This window comes from Jaculus jaculus, chromosome 16 (genome assembly GCF_020740685.1).
Source record: "Jaculus jaculus isolate mJacJac1 chromosome 16, mJacJac1.mat.Y.cur, whole genome shotgun sequence".
NCBI lineage: Eukaryota > Metazoa > Chordata > Mammalia > Rodentia > Dipodidae > Jaculus > Jaculus jaculus.
In genome coordinates this window covers 28,850,102-28,866,824 of record NC_059117.1, presented here as the reverse complement: position 1 = coordinate 28,866,824, position 16,723 = coordinate 28,850,102, and the positions used below count along the sequence as shown (strand labels likewise).

Below are 16,723 nucleotides of genomic sequence, written 5' to 3'. Positions count from 1 at the left end.
TATGTATGCTAAATAAATCTTTATTGTTCTTTATCTGCTACAGTCATTTAGATCACCAATCATTCTGACTTTATTGCTTATGGGTGAGCCAGAACGTCTTAATACTTTCTACTCAAAGCAATGTTTTTATCTCTCCAGTTGGACCTTATATTTAAAACATTTTTCTAAGTAATTTGCATTAATGTTTTTCCCCACATCAATGAATATGAAAAAGGTATAAAGTAGTCCTAATAATGCTAATGAGGACCATAATTTGAGTCACACATTTTTAATGTTATTTTTGTTTATTCTCATTTATTTGAGAGTGGCAGACACAGAGAGAAACAGGCAGAGAGAAAGAGAGAATGGACGTGCCAGTGCTTCCAGCCACTGCAAATGAACTCCAGATGCATGCGCCCCCTTGTGAATCTGGCTAACGTGGGTCCTGGGGAATCGAGCCTCACACTGGGGTCCTTAGGTTTCACAGGCAAGCGCTTAGCTGCTAAGTCATCTCTCCAGCCCTGAATCACACATTTTGATACAGTGGTGTACACCTGTAATCTAAGAACTCAGGAGGCTATGGCCAGAGGAATCAGAGTTCACGTCCAGTTCAGGCTGAATATAGAATATTGAGTGAGGTTAAGGACAGCATGGAGGCTATGGCAAGATCCTTCCTCCTCCAAGATAATTGTAATAGAACTACACTCAGACATACATGCATACGTTTTGGAAAATGTCAGTACATTTTTTTTGTCAATTTCATATCATTTCACATAAAATATCTATATCATACTTTTCAGAAACTTTTAAATCACACATCAAGTTGACTGAATGGTAGAACATTGATTTTATATTTTTAAACTTCTATTTATTTTTCACATCATATATTAGCTTAGGCCTACCTGGCCACATTGAAATGAAATGCAGCCCTATTTTATTTACAATGCTGGCAACCAATGTGCTTTGCAAATACTCTGTCTCCAAGCAAGGCACTTTGTCCCTAATCTGCCCGTTTAGAGAACAAGTACATGTCATCAATGTGAGCAAAGTTCTCTGTGTGGAGTATATGAATAAAATTCTCCATTGAAAGCTCTAAATATTTACAGGTCTTGTAATTGAGAAAGTCCCTTCACAAACACCATCATGTGTTGACTATAACATAGCTGAGCCAGGCTCATGGAGAAGCTCACTTCACAACAGAGAGAGTAGCTGTCTGCCTGGACAGAACCACAGGTGCTTGCAATGTAAAAATATGCTTTGCATTATTATTTTAAAACTGTTTTTACTTATTTATTTGACAAGGAGAAATAAATAGAGAGAGAGTGTGAGATTATAGGTGGGACATGGCCTCCTGCTGTATGAACTCCAGATCCATACATCACTTTATGCATTTGGCTTTAGGTGAGTACTGAGGAATCAAAGCCAGGCCAGCAGGATTTGTAAGCAAGTATTTTTAACTATTGAGCAGTCTCCCCATTCCTCTATGTATTATTTAGTTTTTTATAATTTGGTATTACAAAATTAAAGCATATGTATATATATATATATATATATATATACATCACATATATATATATATATATATATATGTCATTAGACATTAATTTTTCAATGTTATCACTTCAGTGACACAAGTATATATGTGCTTTATTTCCTAAGTCATGCCTATGAATAAATAATAAATTGGTAATATCATAAGCAAACAACTAATACTATACTTGTAAAGTAGGCTTATAAGAATTTTCAGGAAATGATTTATGAAAAATCAATTTAGAGTGTTAGATATTTTATATTCTCTAACATGTAGGCAGAAAGTGATTATTATCTTCCTAAATCTATATATTTTGCAGGGAAATTTTAAGGAAGAGAGAGAGAGAGAGAGAGAGAGAGAACCTAGTTTCTTATGTATGCTGAATTTGAATAAGTTTCATTTTTCCAGGAAAATATTCAGAGGAAACAAAAAGTAATGCATTGATCCCACTGGACCTTATAAAGTGTTATCTCCATAATTTCACTGGAAAATGAGTTGTCACTTGAGGTAATGTGTACATTAGCCAAGAAGAGGATCCACATCCTGTTAGAGGCTCAGTCATTTCAATATAAAGCACAAAACTGTTAGTCAATGTGTGTTTTCTACACTTTTTAGTTTATTATGTTAAGTTTTATTCATTTTTTTCCTTATACTAAAACAATTCTAATTACAGATTCCACTCTACAGCATTCAGCATCAAGACCTCAAATGTTAGCTCATACCTAATATTGGCCAGAGGGGAGGGGGGCAGAGGTGAGTGCTAGAGTGCTAATCCTGAGTACTTGTCAGAGCTAGCATCTGCCTATTTGGTATTCCTAATACGTGTGCATGGTTCTGAAACCCATGTAACTTCACTCCATTCACTTCAGTTCTGTGTTAAAAAGGAAGAAAATAAAGGTAACACTGGGTGAATAACAGATAAGTGTCAGGTTAATCAAGACTATTTGAATATTTAGCTTTATTTAATATCATAATTAGGTGGTAGCATTTTCCAATTTTTTTAAATTTAATTTATTAGTTTTCTTTCAGCAAATACAGGCAGTTTGGTACCATTGTTTAGGTTCATCCATGATCTACCCCGTCCCAATGGACAATCCTTGTTGATGTAAATGGGTCATGCATTGTAGAGTTAGTCCACAGTTATTGGTATTTTTTTTAATTGGGAAAACATTACACAATAAGTAAAAAAATAATTTGTATAAGTGAATTGAGCCGAAGATGTAAAAATACTGTGACTGTAGGTGGCATCTGGAGAGACTTCTAGCAACACTCGGAGCTGGTTTTTCTCCTGTATAAATACAAATAGCAGAAATAGATGATTTCTAAGAGCGTCTTGAAGCTTTAAAATCTATGCAAGCAAGCCAGTATTGATTAATTTAATCAATATTTTCTATTATATATTGAAAATAATTGATTTATTGCTATTTATTAGGTATTTACATACATCAAAATGTAATCATTTTGAAATCCATGGAAATTATCTCACCTCTGAATAAATTTCCTAGGGAAATGGCAAATAAGATAATTCTACTGTGATGTCACGTGCATCAACTCAGTGTGGCCATGCCTCTAAAGTTATTAGAAGCACTTATTATACTTTTAAATACATTACATAAATTACCTTTGACAAAAAATGTTTTTGGAGAAATTTTATCTGCAAACAGTTGTCAAGGCCCAGCAGGAGCTTAGATCTGATCACAGTATAAAGCTGTTGTCATTGCATATAAGAAATTCACACTGAATTAATTAATTTGGTCATTCATAGAGAGCATTACATAACTCAAAAATCATCAATGCTCTTTACAAATATTACTTACATTCAGAGTATTTCCCAGTTATGGGTGATTATTTTCTTAGCATCCACTGGAAATGTCTTGACATCTTTACACATATAACACCAGGAGAGGATTGCTAGACTCATCAATTAAAATAAAGGCAGCCATTCAATTGAACTTAAATTTGGAATCAATGGCCACGATTTTAAAAGTATGTTCTATGTAATATATTTGATATACTAAAACACAGTTTTTTGATTTTTTTTAACCTCAACTTCATAAAGAAAGTTTCATTTCACCAGGCTTCACTAAGGTGAACCTCAGGACAAATAAAAGTAAGTGGTAAATAAAATTAGTGATGTCACTAAACACCTGGAAGTCTACATGAGAGCCTTCTAGTGAATGTTGAATATATCTATTTCATTGGGAAAAACAGCCTGCTACCAAATCTTGAAATTATAGATAGATGATAGATAGATGGATAGATAGATAGATAGATAGATCAATCGATCAGTGGGAATATATTTAATAAGAATCATCTAGTTCAAAATCTAACTGATGTTGAGGATAGTAATTCTGATGTGTTCATAATCTATTTTTTTCTGGGTGTAACAGCCACACTCTTTTTTTAAAATAAATTTCATAATAGCGATACTGATTTGGTACTTTTTTATATGAACATGCTTAAAGAGACAGATATAAAGTAGAGGCCATGTTGTCTGTCCTTTTCTTCTATTCTCTAGGAAATGTTAAAAGGAGTTTAGAAAACTAATTTAGAGCAACAACAAATGGTGCTTTGTGTATTCTGTAGCTGTACACACTTAAATTCCTCATAATTGTTTTTGGAATCATAATCTATAACCATAGCCAAAAACCAAAAATCCCAAAGTTTCAAAATAAGGCAGATAGCATTCATAACAAATATAAATAATAAGGAAAATTCATAAGTGTGCTTTTCCTACAATGTCAAGTCTAGATAAAGTAAGGAGATATGAAAAGCTTAACTTAGGTTGCTACCATAAAGATACATTGAAGTCTATGATGACTGGACCAAACAAGGGCTCAAATCATGGCATAGATGTGAGTGTTCCGACTATGAGGAGATATGGACTTGCATCCTGTAATATGAAAGGAAATCCGGAATGTCTGTCTCATTTACATGTCCAAAAGGTATAGCAAGCTAAGGGATTTACTAAGCTGCTAAAAGAATTGGGTGAGGCTTTTTTTGGCACCTCACTAAAAATCTTTATGTTGTTGACTTATACCATAAATGCTAAATTGTTTTTGCTCTGCTGAGAGCTGAGAATTAGAAGTGTCACAATTCCCTTGGCCACTGTCAAGTTACCTACAGTCCCTAACTTGTAAAAATAGTTTCTGTCTGTCCCCATTTTCAAAACATTACAATAATATCCCTTGACTCCAGCCATAACCTGACATAGAGCTTGAGACGAGGTTATTGGAGTGCCTGGGCAGAGATCATAATTCTCTTCTATACCTTGATTAATGCTTGTAATTTTACTGAAATGAAAGGAAAAAAAATGGGATAAACTAAATACCTGTCCAGTGTCAGAATAGGCTAGACAATGTTTATTATCAATAACTTGTATTGTAGTTAAAAAATAGACTTATATTGGCAGGATCTTATAAGCAGTTAAGAAAAGCAAAAAGAATTTGCTAAGATCCCACAGAAGGAGCAGAGTGGCCTCTTTAAGCTAATGTGACATGACTGGGGAGAATGTAAGTGACTGTTGGATGTCTACCAGAACATTTTCACTGAGGATCCTAGGCCCACTGGAGGTCCTTTGCTATTAAAAAAAATCCAAGTTAAATTGCCTTATATTGTTGGATGGGTAGCTGTGCTATTTTGTAATTTATACTCCTTCACCGGAACATAGCCAAAGGCATAAAGTCAAACCCGAGTATCTGTAACCAATTTCCCTTTTCCTCTTTTCCTCCTTTTGCTACATCCCTCCCTATAATCCTTCATTCTTTCCTCTTTTTGTCCTTTTCTTGTATTTTGTTAATAAAGATTTTAGGTTTTTTTTATTTGAGAGAGAAAGAGGGAGAAAGAGAGAGAGAGAGAGAGAGAGAGAGCGCACATGCCAGGGCCTCCAGCTGTTGTAAACAGACTCCAGACATGTGCCACCATGTGCAGCTGGCTTACATGGATTCTGGAGAATCCAACAGCTAAGACACATCTCAGCAATCTCTTTCCCACTCCCCTCCCCTTTTTGTTGTTTTTTGTTTTTTGTTTTGTTTTTTGTTTTGTTTTTTGAGGCAGGGTCTCACTCTAGCTCAGGCTGACCTGGAATTCACTATGGAGTCTCAGGGTGGTCTCAGTTTACAGTGATCTTCCTACCTCTGTCTCCCGAGTGCTGTGATTAAAGGTGTGCACCACCATGCCCGGCCTGCCTGCTTCCTTCCTTCCCTCCTTCCTTCCTTCCTTCCTTCCTTCCTTCCTTCCTTCCTTCCTTCCTTCCTTCCTTCCTTCCTTCCTTCCTCCCTCCCTCCCTCCCTCCCTCTCTCTCTCTTTTTCTTTCTTTCTTTCTTTGACAGAGTCTTGCTCTGTGGCACATGCTAAACTGTGACTCATGGTGTTTCTGCTTCAACCTCCTAAGGGTGGGGATTAGAGGTCTATGCCATCATTCATAACTTGTAGCTAATATCATTTGTTTTGTTTTATTTATTTATATTTTTTTTGAGACAAGCTCTTATTATGTAGTTCAGGCTAGAGTTGAACTTATAGCAATCCTTCTGTCTCAGCAATCCTTCTGAGAGTTCTATGATTACAGATGTGAGGCCCCATTCCCAGCTAATTTTTAACCCTCTAAGTTTAACCCTCTGAGATCTACAGCCATAGATTTATCCAGAAAATATGTGCTGGTCTTGTCTTTGTGTTCAGTGATTGGAAGTTTATAGTGAAAAGAATCAAATCTATGCCAAATTTAAATGAAGTATATAGCATTTCTATTTTATATCTTTATCCTTTAAAAATAATCAAAATGTTTCTGTATTCAATGCATTTGCAGTGTACAGTATTGAAACTGATGTTAATTTTCAATTCATCCAGTTTCTTGTGGATTTTACTTTGTCAATACAGGAAAAAAAAAAGCATCAAGTTGTTATCTTCATGTCTGTAAGAATTATAGAGCAAGTAAATCAAATAAAGGGTAGGGTTGGTGATAGAAAGATGGCTTAGCAGTTCAGGAGCTTTCCAGCAAAGCCAAAGGACCCAGATTCAATTCCCCAGGACCATGTGAAGCCAGATGCGCAAAGCAGTGCATGCATCCGGAGTTTGCTTGCAGTGGCTGGAGGCCCTGGCACCCTCATCCATTCTCTCTCTCTCTCAAATAAATATATAAAATAAATATTTAAAAATACAAAGGGCAGAGTAATGAATAAATAACATAACAAAACAACATTAAATACTAAAGTCTCATTATTTAAAAATCAAAGAACTAAGAATGGGCTGATAAGAAAAAGAAAACAGATAATATGTTGAGCACAAAAAATGTTCAGGCTTAAAAGGAATGATGAACTGGTTACCAATTTTAAATTGGCAAAAATTCTTATAACTGCCACCATCTCAAAATTATAGAGCAGAAGAGGAAGCAGAAAGAAAGACTGTGTTATAACATTTGCCAGTTTATTCCAGGAATGCAGCACCCATGCCAAGGCAAGAGCATTCCCTGCTCCAGAGAAGCAAACACATCTAAGGTGTGGGTGACTTTAAAGACCTGGGTGATCTACATTTTTCGAAATTGTGAAATGCGTGTTTTCATGAGTTTCATATCAAATTCATTTATTAAACTTGTATCAACTTATGAACAAGTGCTCATTTTTTATTGTTTTGCTTATATGTTTCTGAACATGGCTTAACTCACTTTCCTTTTTGATATAAAACTTTATGAATTAAAGTTGAAGTATTTCTGGAAACTAGAATTCTTTTCATTCTAAAATGAAATACAAATATCTAAATCTATGTCAACTATGTATTATCTATATTTAAATGTACTTATATATGTACATATCCATATCTCAACATTTTCTTTGATAATTTTCTTTGATATTTATTATTTTGTATTGTGTGATTTGTTAGCAAGTATAATATAATATAAAAATCAATTAAAAATAACAAATATAATAATTTCTTATATAATGAGTATTGACAAAACCATGTATGATAAATTTCAATCATTCTAGCTTTCTGAATTATTTTATAAAACCAAGGCTGTTCTAAGAATAAGTGAAGTTTATAATTGTCTTTTGCATAAAACTTGTAAATATATACAGTTTTTTTAATGAAGCTCACCAAGAAAAATAATTCTCATAATAGACATGAAGATAATATTTTCCATAAGTTATTTATTCAAAACCTACAAAAATCTGCACATATATAATAAAAAACAGTTACTCATCTGCCTTACTAAAATAGTCTTTATCAGACCTCTACTGTCCCTACGAAGGTACTAGAATGTACTCGATCCCACATGTAATCAAAGAGGTGATAAGCTGGCAGGCAGATCATGGCCAAAAACACCTCTACCAAATGACAGTCACTGAAAATTTCTTTCTAAATGATGTGAAATTTGGTTTATTTTTATAAAGGGAACTTATCGCTTTTATTGAAATTAAGGGTACATGAAGTAATGAGTGTTTTCAGTTGTATTTTATTCTATATCTAGAAAATCCTAGTTTTTCAACTTCAGCATAAAATGGACATATTTATTAGTAATAATAACTCACTCTGCCTTTGGTTCTTAAATCTGGAGAGAGGATTGTCAAGAAGGTCTAAGAACCTGTGGAAGGCTGTTCACTTTAGATAAAATGGTCTTGAAATGTCTACTCATTAAGAAGCTGACATAACAAATTGGATAACTGCCCATAAGGAAGCCAGTTTCCTATTTACATGTGAAAGTTATGAGCACCAATAAGATTATCATAAACTTCCTGCCTTTAACCCACAATATCTATGTTATATACACAGTATTATTCATTTCCTGTACTTATAGAAATATTCGCATTTGTTAATAGGTAATATACTCTATTTTGAATAGATCATAAAACATCATACAAGAATTGTTATGCTAATCCTTTATGTTCATTTTTCTTTGGAATGAGAAATAAGAATTTATTCTAAACCAAGATGGATAGACAAGTCATTTTAGTATTTTATAGACAGATGTAAATTACCTTCTTCATTGAAATGAGTTAATTATGCTTACATAGAGCATCAAAGAATTCATACCAGAATACTTTATTATTTCTCATTTGTTAAAACCATTCTCTTCCATGCATGACCAGCCAAAGCCCTCACATCACCAGCCTTCAATAAAGCACTATTATCTTTTGGCTTCCTTTTACACTAGGGGAAATAAAAAGTCACATGTGGAGAAGTTCTAAATTCTAGATAGAAATGACCCTTGGAGGGCAATCTCTTCTTTCACGGAAGCATTGCAGACTTCTTCTATTAGCATAGTCCCAGGGAGCCAAAGGTTAGGGACAGCTGGGTACCTGTAGACATAAGTCAACATTTCCTTGATGTGGTTAGAGAATGTGAAGGCTCACCCACAGGTGCATGAAAGTGTTTGATATTAAAAGCAACAATCACAAACTTTTCATTAAAATACACTGCCCAGATGCTGATATTTTGTTTTGGTTGTAGGAAAGAAAGGAAGGCTGTTGCCAGATCCCCCTTCAGCACCTACCATTTGGCAAAAGATATGGGAAGTGGGAGAAATCAGAGGGAGCTGTGCCTTAGTTGAAACAGCTGGGAAACATATGGAAGTTGGTGTGAAATCCGCCAAAAGCCTCACTCAAGCCTCCCACCCATTATCCACCAAAGGATAGTTAATCAGGTGATGACGGTAGAGGCCTTAGAATCAGTGAGTGATGGACATTGAAAAGTGTAAAAATGAACTTTTTTTAAGTTCAAGATTAGAGGAAACACAAATCTCAAGGTTCCATTTCAAGGAACCTCTTTTGAATGAGAGTCTGGGGACACTGTGGGCTAATAGTAGAAGGATCACATGGACTATCATACAAGTACCCACTGCATTGAGGTCCACTACTGTTACCTCAGCTACATGATCATCCCTCCCATGTGATGCTGCCAAGAAGCTCATTCCCTTTCTTCTTCCTTAGTGGCAATTTAGCAGTTCTTCTGTGATCATTACAAATGTGCATAGCTAACTTCATATTACTCCCTGGGTTTTCCTTCATGAGCAGTTTGGGTTTGGGGGTTAGGCATTCAAGAAATTGTTCTTGGATTTCAATAATGGATTGTGGCCAGATTTTTACTTAAATCCAGTCACTGGATATAAAGCTGATGTTGTATATTTCTAGTCATAAAGGATGTGTATAAATCCGTTGCATGTGACTGGATTTGCAAGCATTGACCCATGCTCTGTAAGCTTGCTTGTGCATTTGTGTTGTATTTATGAAATACATTTGAGCATTGCAAAAGCTGGAGGAGATTGATTTCAAAGAAATAAATACAAGTTAACAGGGTTTTCTCAATGTGAATCTGTTCATTCATGCTTACATAAGAGGATGTGTGAACCATGAATCATTCAAATTGAATTGCTCATGAGAAAAAATGCACTGGATTTGCCATCAGTTTCCAGAGTTGCTTGACTGAAGGGGAAAGCGCATTGTTTCTGTATAAATAACTAGCCATGGATTTCAGGCAAAGAGTAGCTACAGTTGGCAAAAAAGTTGCTTTGATTCATGTGAGAACATAGAGGTTTTTCTGAGGGACTGATATCTGAGTACTCTGTACTGTGACAGAGTTTGTAGTCTGCCAGAACAGCCCTGAGGGGGAAAAAAAAAAATCAATCATTGGAAATTTTTCTACACCTAGTGCCAGATTAGCTCAATGGTCTAACAATGTGCATGATGGCAAATCTGCCGTTTTGAAAAAAAAAAAACAAACAAAAAACCCTGTGTCTGATGAGCTGTAGTTTTCATCCTGAGCTGGTTTCGTTTGCATTATGCAAACATTCTTACCTGAAAACTCAAAGGTCACTTGCTACAAACTCCCAGACACATCCTGAACTATAATCAGCTGGGGCTTCAGAAATACCATTTGCACTGGATAAAGCCCACTTTGCCCTGCCAGTGTGGGGGCAAACCACATGCAGGTAAGTGACAAGCCTAGAAATATGGCCAGAGAATGATGAAGAATTTTGGACGGAGCCATCCCATCAACCACTAAAACCTACTTTTTGATACATCAAAGGAAAAGGAAGGGCCGGTATGCCAATGTGTTGGTTGGAACTTACTGTTGCTGCTGATGGTAGACTTAGAAAACTGCACCTGCCGGCTTAGCGTCTGGTAAGAATCAAAACAAAAGTGTTTCTCTTAAAGTGTGTTGTGTAGTGGAATTTCATTAGTCAGGCTCCTCTTTAAGATACACTTCCTCTTGGTTTACAGAAAGGAAAAAGGCACTAAAAAAATTCTTAATTTCTTGGCAGAACTAAGCATCATTGGATCAGCAAAATTTAGGGCTGGGGTTATGGCTCAGTGGATAAAGTACTTTCTGCACAAGTATGAAGCTTGGAGTGCCAATCTCCCAAAGCAACATATAAAGTCAGAAGCTGTATCAAGTCTCTATAATCCCCAAGCACCTATGAGGAGATGTGAGGTAGAAATAGAAGAATTTCTTGGAAGCATGTCAGCCAGATTTCTTGATGAACACAATAATGAATAATGAGAGACCCTTCTTTTAATAAAGTGGAAAGTGAGGACCAGCATCCAACATTATTCTCTAATATCCACATGCTTGTGGTAGAATGTGGTCACATAAATAAAGAAAAAATCAGTTTAAAAGAGCATTTCTCAAATAAATGTTATATTTGTCAAACTAAAAGAGCTTTTAAGATGCAAGTCTGGTATCTTTGGTTAAACATAATTTTTCCTGTATCACTTTTATCATCTGGGTTCATGGAACAGTCATTATACAGGATAAGCTATTACAACTCATATGCACATGCTAAAAGTTAATTTGAATGCAAAAATAACTTTCTGGAGAGCATTGGCATGTCTACTACCTTAATTAGGTTGATATGTTGCTGACAATAAATATTAAATGACTTTCTAGAAGTGGATAAAGTTGAAATCTTCCTAATATGTGCATTTTTACCTATTCAAGATATATTTTGCTCCTTAGTCAAAAGAAGTTCTAAATTGCATCTCAGGGACATTATAATGCTAAGTAAAATACTCTGTATTAATGATATATTGACTCCTGAAGAAGAAAGTTCCAAGTTATTATACAAAATGTTGAATGATTTCATACTATAAATAGCTGAGAGTACATTCTGCTTATGTTTTATATATAATACATATATAGGTGTATGTAAATGCATTACAGACATATGTATTATATATACAATATTAATATAATATGATACATTAAATATATATTAGTTCATGTGAATTCATTTTTGTTTATAGATTCCATGTTGAGGGAACACAATCAAAGGAGGACATAGTTCTTGTCATGAATTAGCTCTTGCTTAAATAGAAACCTAGAAGGACAATGAGTACACAGATATCTCCACATATACTCAGTCTCAACTTGAAGTTTTACAGGCAGTCATTTGTTAACCACACTATTGATATACTGAATTATACTTTTCTCAGGATTCCATATACAAACACACCAACTTAAGTATTTGCACTAAGTTATACTTTTCTATCTATAATTGTTTTCTAGTGAGGATTAGCATAATTTTATTATTAAAGTAACATGTAGTTAGCAGTCAGTGTTTTTGTTCTTAGTTTGAAGGGAGACAATTAAACACTTCCTGAATTGGCCTGTGAGTTACCAGAGAGCAGATTGTAAAAACAAGGAGCACAGCTCACCCTGTGGAGGTGTGATCAATCTTACTGTCTGAGGTCACTATTTGTCCACTGTCTAGAGAAGCGCCTGGAAAAGTTTCCATTTGCCATGAATGACATGATTGCGCACGTTTAAGTGGATGTGTTAACATCAATCCTCTTTCATGTTTTCTCCCACCAGATTCCCAGGAAGGAAATTACAAATCAGAAGTCAACAGCAAACCCAGGAAGGAAAGGACAGCTTTTACCAAGGAGCAAATCAGAGAACTTGAAGCAGAATTTGCCCATCATAATTATTTGACCAGACTGAGGAGATATGAGATAGCGGTAAACCTAGACCTCACGGAAAGACAGGTAAAGCAGCATCATCATCACATGTTCCTTTGTGCTGCGTAAGCTTAACAATCTTCTGTCCTCTTTGAAATATTTGCAATAGTGGTTATTAGATATAGATTAAAAAGGTGGCATACTATTCTATGATCAAAGATTTGTTCTGCAAGATCACAAAGTAAAGATAATATGATTGGGTTTTAATGAAAGCCACCTTTATTCAGCTTCAAAAGACATTCATTTGTCATAAAGGTCTTTCTATAGTTTTCTTTTTCTGGTTTGAAAACATCATTTGTTTTATATAAAGGTGGCACACAGCAAGGAGCTTCTTATTCTTATCTTCCTACTTGAATTAACAAAAGTTAGCTATCACAAATTAATTTACTGCCCTGTGCAGGACAATCCACAGTATTCTATTAGCACATTCACTCTCAGAACTCACTAACATAATATAAAAGTTCATTATTTGCCTGCCTTGTGGTACACACCTTTAATCCCAGCACTTGGGAGGCAGAGGTAGAAGGACCACCATGAGTTCAAGGCTACCCTTGGACTACATAGTGAATTCCAAGGACAGTCTTGGGTTCGGTGAGACTCTACCTTGAAAAACTAAAATAATAATAATAATAATTAATAAACAAATTAAAAAGTTCATTAAGTGCTTATATTCTATAACACCATGTTCTCACTAATCACTCACTGGTTCAATCGGACTTTGGCATCTTGACATGTGGTATACTTGTCACTGGAAACCACAGGAGGTAAGAAAGAGCTGGAAGCTCATGCACTGACCTCTAAATGTGTTTGCCTGGAAATGACCCATGTCTCCAATGTGAACCCTCACACAGTTGAGGTACATGAAGGCTTGGTAATGATGACTGCAATGACACAGAGATCATTGTTACATATCTCTGCCCCATTTCCAAAAATAGTTTTAAAACTGATTTGGCTTCAGTAACACAAAATGTTGCTATCCGCTCAAAGAAGACTTTGAAACTATTAATGACTTGGGGACCCAATTAATAAGACCTAAATAATATCTCAAAACTTAATTGCTTTGTAAGTTCCTTTCTTGTCTTTTATTAACATAACAAAGGATTTAGTCTCTCAGTAGTCAAAGGTACCCCTTGCATAAACTTCCATTTACCCTAAAAAATATAGCTTATTGGTAGCTAAAGATTGCCAATCTTTATAAAAAATATATTCCTCAAAGACAAAGGCAAACATCCTTTATGCACAGTGCAAGTATAATCAATGCTCTTGATGAGAGATTCATCTCCTTTCTCCATGTATACGCTTCCTCTGGGGATCTGGTTGAAAATAAGGAACTCTCAACAGAGTGTGGACAAGTCTATACCTATCTCATGAAGACAAGCCATTTTATCTAACACATTAATCATCTTGCTTTGTGCTATTTTTAGATTTCTTTAGAATTCAGTTCCAGGAGATTATTTCTGGGTAGTAGAAATATATGGAGCAACAGTTTTATACCATTTAATTTACTGGTAGTTTATATTTTATTAAATATTTGACTCATTTATAAGTTATGAAATACACCATTTCCTTTCCTTGAATTTAACATGGAAAGTTCCCAATAAATGTGTGACATTCAGTTCTTTGGAGAGCAGGATCCAAAATCTGTATCATAAGACATCTGATTTATTTTTATGTATTTATCTAGGAACAGGAAGGGAAGAAAGGGGTAAAAAAAAATTCACATTAATGGACATAGAAACAGTAGATTCCAGGAAAATCAACCATGTTTTACATAGTATTTGAAGGGAATAAGCAAACAGGAATTACTTCCTGACTTTTAAGAGAAAGGCAAGATACGTTAAATCCTTGGACACTTCTTAGAATGTCAACTTACCAAGTTCTATCCTAGTAGCATATCTAAAATCGCACACAAAGAAGTCACATGTATAAGTCATTTTATGCTTGTTAACTTCCTTTGAACTTTGCCTGGGAGTGAGGAGGGACATGTTTATCCCCAAAAGAAATTTCTGGTCTGCAAATAATTCTTAACAAAAATTACTTTATTTAAAATTGAAATGTGGAGCATAGATCGAAGTTAAATTTTTGGTTAGATAGTGATGTTCTGTAGGAAAGTTTTCAGTCCAGTATTATTCCTGTATTTAACTTTCAGTTTCCAGTTGATGTGCACACTTCCACATGAACAGCTAATAGTCTAATTCGCAGAGTCATGTACAATATTTTATAGAGCCAATTTGTTGAAAATTCATATCAAAAATATTTTTAAACCAGACAAACTTATTTTGCATTTTTCATACCCAGATAAATGTAAAGCGAGCTCCTATCAGATTTGTTATTCCTTACAGTAGAAAGAAGAAAAATCAGTTGTATGAGAGACCAATAAGGGTGGTAAAATGGGTAATTTTATAGAGTTAAGGTTGCCAAATTTAAAAGGAGTAGGAGATCCTTACACATTATAAAATCTTTTTCACAGAGCTAATTAAGGGTATAATAATAGAGATTTGTAAACACGTAAAATGACCGGACTCACAAGACAATTCATGATACCTCTGCCAAGATAAATGGAAAATTCACCTAGTTGGGTCATTCTCCATTAATGGAAATGAGAAGACATAGGTTTTCCTTGTTACTCATAAATCATTAAATTAAAGGGCAAAATGCCAAGTACTTTTTAAAGCAATTCATTTTATGGTTCTGAAGCAGAATTATTTTTGTAGCAAATATGTAGTGGTTTCACATTATCATGCAATCTATTTCATTTACAACTTTTTATAGATTTATACAAATATACTTAGTTAGTACATACACTGCTTCCAAAACCATGTATATTTTCTGTTCAAGATGACCTAAGACTACCTGTATAGCCAGTGATTTTAGAATATTCCTTTCTTCTTAGAGAAAACTTACAGCAACAAGTAATATTTATACTTAATTGTGGTATTCAAACAGTTCTGAAAGGGAAGACAGGATTTGATTTCGATTAGAAAATAAGTATGGTATAGTATAGAGCTGATGGTGTTATAATAAAGGGATTCTTTTTTAAAAATCAGAAAATCTATTTTAATAATGCTATTTTCAATAAACAACATAATATTTACACTATACCCTAAAAACTACATAATCTTAGATCTACAAGTAATTAAAGATATGTCAAAAGTAATTTAAGAAAGATCAACAATTAATAGGATATATACAGTTACTCAGTGTTTCAATGCTTTCCTATTTTAACTTTCAACCATCTATATAAAATAAAAGACTAAAAATAATCAATTGACCCTTAACAATTTAATATAACAATGTAACTACTCAATTTTGAAAAAATATAGAAAAAGTCTTAGAAAAAAAGTTTCTACCATCTTGAGAAATAATGGTCTTTTAGTTAGCATATATTTTAAAATTCTCTCTCTCAATATATATGTATATTTATATATTTATTCATACATATAATGTTGCTATCCTCTCAAAGAAGACTTTGAAACTATTAATGACTTGGGGACCCAATTAATAAGACCTAAATAATATCTCAAAACTTAATTGCTTTGTAAGTTCCTTTCTTGTCTTTTATTAACATAACAAAGGATTTAGTCTCTCAGTAGTCAAAAGTCAAAGTGAATAGACTGTCATCTTTGCCTTTACAAAGCTATTTATGGAATGTTTATAGCTATCTAAACATCTTCTACATATTCATACATAAATACTTCTGTGTATAAATGTGTATATGTAAACATAAACAAAATGACCCCTTATTTGAGAAATGTCATGAAATTTAAAATTTTACCTATTATTTTTGCTGAAAGCAATAACATGGGAAATATGTAAGCCTACATCTAAGTATCTGCCTTTCTATGCTTCTCAATTTTCTTGACAAATAAGCATATATATTAATTTATATATAACCATCCATAGCCTCCTAATTCTTTTTGTATACTACATCACAGAATGGTCACATAAAGTGCAATGCTAAAGAAAGAAGTATCTTCCTTGAAGGACCATTATCCCCCTGGCATATGATTTTTTTTAAATTTAATTTATTAGTTTTCTTTTCAGTAAATACAGGCAGTTTGGTACCATTATTTAGGCTCATCTGTGATCTACCCCCTCCCATTAGACCCTCCTTGTTATTGAAAATGGGTCGTGCATTGTGGAGTTAGCCCCCAGTTATTAGTATGATAAATGTCTCTGAAATTCATGACCCAACATGTAACTCTGTCATTCTTTCCGCCCCCTCTTCCGCAAGATTTGCCTGAGCCATGTTGGGTTCATTTTTGGT

The 16,723-nt window shown here is 34.3% G+C and overlaps 1 protein-coding gene across 1 annotated transcript in view; it reads left to right on the top strand.

Moving 5' to 3' along the window:
* Meox2 (mesenchyme homeobox 2) overlaps positions 1–16,723 on the top strand; it is a 64,445-nt gene that overhangs the window by 38,408 nt on the left and 9,314 nt on the right. Inside the window, exon 2 of the mRNA XM_004652845.2 lies at positions 12,311–12,483. Within this exon, the coding sequence (XP_004652902.1) occupies positions 12,311–12,483 (173 nt within the window). The remainder of the gene's footprint in view (positions 1–12,310; positions 12,484–16,723) is intronic.